Source organism: Xiphias gladius, chromosome 2 (assembly GCF_016859285.1).
Source record: "Xiphias gladius isolate SHS-SW01 ecotype Sanya breed wild chromosome 2, ASM1685928v1, whole genome shotgun sequence".
In the NCBI taxonomy this organism is placed as follows: Eukaryota; Metazoa; Chordata; class Actinopteri; order Istiophoriformes; family Xiphiidae; genus Xiphias; species Xiphias gladius.
In genome coordinates this window covers 14,546,684-14,550,190 of record NC_053401.1, presented here as the reverse complement: position 1 = coordinate 14,550,190, position 3,507 = coordinate 14,546,684, and the positions used below count along the sequence as shown (strand labels likewise).

At 37.6% G+C, this 3,507-nt stretch overlaps 1 protein-coding gene across 4 annotated transcripts in view; it reads left to right on the top strand.

The window, feature by feature from the left end:
- gramd4a (GRAM domain containing 4a) overlaps positions 1-2,740 on the top strand; it is a 54,949-nt gene extending 52,209 nt beyond the window's left edge. For all 4 annotated transcript variants that reach the window (XM_040145354.1, XM_040145345.1, XM_040145336.1 and 1 more), the window contains 2 exons: positions 253-321; positions 1,081-2,740. In XM_040145354.1, the coding sequence (XP_040001288.1) occupies positions 253-321; positions 1,081-1,191 (180 nt within the window). In that variant the 3' untranslated portion in view covers positions 1,192-2,740. The remainder of the gene's footprint in view (positions 1-252; positions 322-1,080) is intronic.
- The last annotated feature ends 767 nt before the right edge of the window (positions 2,741-3,507 follow it).

The window sequence follows — 3,507 nt, the reverse complement described above, 5'->3', positions numbered from 1 at the left end:
TCACTCTTACATACACTTAAAAAACGCTTAAAAGCCAATTGAACTTTTAATTGAATTAACTTTTGTAAGTGCAGCTAAATATAGTACATGGCGTCGTATCCTTCACCTGTGATTTTTCATCTCTCTAAATCATTGGTAAATGTGATAAAGATTCGCAGCATTAAGTTATGTACCTGCCAGCTGGTTTATTGTAAGAAACTGTGCTGGTAAAAACTGGAATGACGCTCCTGTTTTTTACTTCTAACCCTCCAGTACAAAGTTCTGTCAGTCCTACCAGGAAGTGGGATGGGTATCTCCATAGCCACTCCTTCCACTCAGAAGGTACTATACAGTTTTCTTTCCCATATTATTGTAGGTTCATATACCTCATGCATATTTTTTTATGCATTTATCAATACTATGGATTGTTTAGAACACTGAATGTATAGTTTTTTTCCATCAACTCCAAAAGTGCCATCAATGATTATTCAGCACTAACCTGCTATTCTTTTTCCTAAGATGATAAAGTTTACAAATATGAATTGCTTTGCTTTGCTTTATTCATTAATTGGTTTGCAACAGAGAATGGCAACTAGCTGACAATAGTGTTGAGAGGTAATGTTGATAGATGCAAAAAATATTTTATCCCTCTAGATACTAGAAGAAAAACCTGCCAACAGGCAGTATGTAGATTAGAAGTAAAACAGCAGTAAAGATGCATTATGCTGCACTCTAACATCTATACCAATATATATATACATATCGATATATGAATGTATTTTGATTAGGTTTTCAGTTATCTCGGCTGGGTAACTTTGCACATTGGCAGCCCCAAGTGGAGACATGAGGCATGGTAGAAATCTTCAAGACTTCAGATATGTTATCAGTAAATATATCTTTAGCGCTTACATTTCCTCTTGGCTTTCAAATTACAGCAACATAATGTCTTCTGACATTAAATAGGGCAATTTTATGGAGTGCCACTATGACACTGTGACACCATGAAACTTTTATGATGGGTGCTTTTTTTTTTGCCCAGTGCAACTATAATATGTAATGTGTACATATGTTATAATTACCAAGCATCTCTGTCTCCACCAGCCATTGGTGTTTGGAGCCATGATCCACAGAGACGAGGCTTTCGAGGCCATCTTCACACAGTACATGAAGATCATGACCACCACCAAGCCACCAGCCAGTGCAGAACTCTAGACAGCATGCATCCCTGCAGCACATCTCTATACTGGGGCTAAATTATGGGGCAAAGAGCCTCCGGAGTTTCTTATGGACTGGAAGATACTTTAAAAAACCACACTCCTCTGCTCTGCAAGAGCTCCCTCCTCCTCTTGTGATGGGGTTCAGCTTCCTCTTCAGTGGTCATCAGTCGGCTTTGTTTGGTGGATTCCCTGGTTAGGCAACTTCGGAGGGGATATGGGGGTTTAGTTGGAATTTAGTCATATGACATACTTTTTGTGGGAGTTGGACAATAGACAAAATCTCCTAACTGGTTCTTTGAGGAGCTAGGAGCTAAATTGTGGTTTTTATCAATCAGCAGAAGGCTGGTGAGGGGGCTGGTTCTCCTCTCCCACCTGACTGACTAACTGGCTGACTGGTTTCTTGACTTACTTGTTTCTGTGTTTGTATGTTTCTTAAATTACATCAATTGGTTCTATTTTCCTCCTTATTCCTCCGTCAGTTGTCTACTGTGGTAGGAAGATTTCAAGAAGTGCTCAACCTGGCTGTAAAATTAATATCATAAAACAACTAAAAGATAAACAAATAATTCTTTTTGACTGTAACACATCTGTAGGAAAAAATATGTATGTTTAACTTTATAAATCAGTGCAAAAACAACCATTAATGTTGAATTATTTAGACATTAGACTGACTGAATTGTGCCTCTTGGCATTGCCCAACAAAATTATCGGAGTTTTCATGTGTGAGTGGTCAATGATTGTGTTCTTTTAAATGTGTATTAGCTGTGAAAATGTCAGATCACCATTTGACTGACTCAGCGCCTTTCTGTTAGTTTACATTGCTGTTGTTTAACTTCTGGCTTTTCCCTCTTCTTTCTAGAGACACATTTCAGCAGCAACAGTATGTTTGTCAGCTTTGTAGATCCAACAAACAAAATGTACACTGCATTCAGCATCAGATTCGGTGTTTGTACGTGTGCAAATGTGAAATGTGAAGTGGACTGTTTTTTCCAAATTGCCTTTTCTTTTTTTTTCTTTTTTTTTTTATGTAACAAACAGCCTTTCAGATGAATAATTGTTGGTCCTGGAACTGCTGATTGTGTCTTAGACAAGAGCACTAGACAGACTGCCATTTAGAGTTGTGGCACAGTGGAGAACATAGCCTCCCATGTCTAAGCTTCTCTTTTCAAGGCACAATCTGTACATATATAGTGAGACTTTCCTTTTTTTACATCAAAAGTATTCACCCTGCACTTTTTTAGAATGTTAACTGGAATGGACATTTATGTTGCAGCAAATAGACTTCAAATGCTCACTACTTAAGCTGGAATCCACGGTCAGTGTCAGCAGATAGTTTCAAAACTTCCAGCTATGTCCTAAGGTATTTCTCTTTTGTCTGCCTACAGAGGTCCATAGGTCATATCCTGCCAGCATCAGTGTAGCACAAATGCAGTCTGAGTACAGTGTATTAATGCAGGATTGGTGTCTCCTGAAGGGAGGATGTTAGAAGTGAGTCAAACAAACTTCAAAAACACAATAAAAGAGGATGGTACTTTACCTTGAAATATGGAACCACTGGCAGATTACTTTCACATCATGGCCCTTCAGACATTAAAGTATTGCGGTATTTCAGCATTTGAAATATAAATATACACCTGATCATCCAAGACCAGTGTAGAAATATCCATTACACATGTGTTCTCTTGATTGGGTATTCTCAGGAGCTGGATTCTTCACTTCCATATATGATAGGAGGTCAGGCTATTTGAAGTTAGATAAGAAGTAACAAATTCTGGATTTATTTATGTAAATCCATTTTTTTTAAATCCAAAAACCAGGATTATGAGCTATAAAGACATGCCTAATTGGTTTCTTTTGTTTGTCTGTTCTTGTTTTTGAGATTTTTTCTATTTGTCACGCCACAGTGAGTAGAAACTCTCATCTGGGTGCTCCTCTGCTTGTTCCAGATCTCCTAAATGTAGGCTTTTTTAAACAGTCAAATATATGGATAAAAGTCTAGACTGAACAGAATATTTCAACATTACTTTATTTTAAGACGCTGTTTGCAAGAAAAAAAGCTGGTCTTTGCTCTTGCAGAATGGTTTGATATGTAGAAATATAATGCCAAACTACATCAGACACTTTACTGTGTTTTGTGAGATGAATGGAGATGGGATATAGGACTGGAGGTCATGAGTTCTCTTCAGATTTTAGTATGAGAGACAGTAGAGTAGCTATTCTTTACTCCCAGCTCTTATTTACCTTATCCCCAGCAGCACAAGCTTTAGTTTCCTTGTATTCTTACAAAACACTGTTAAAAGGGAGACCTTGA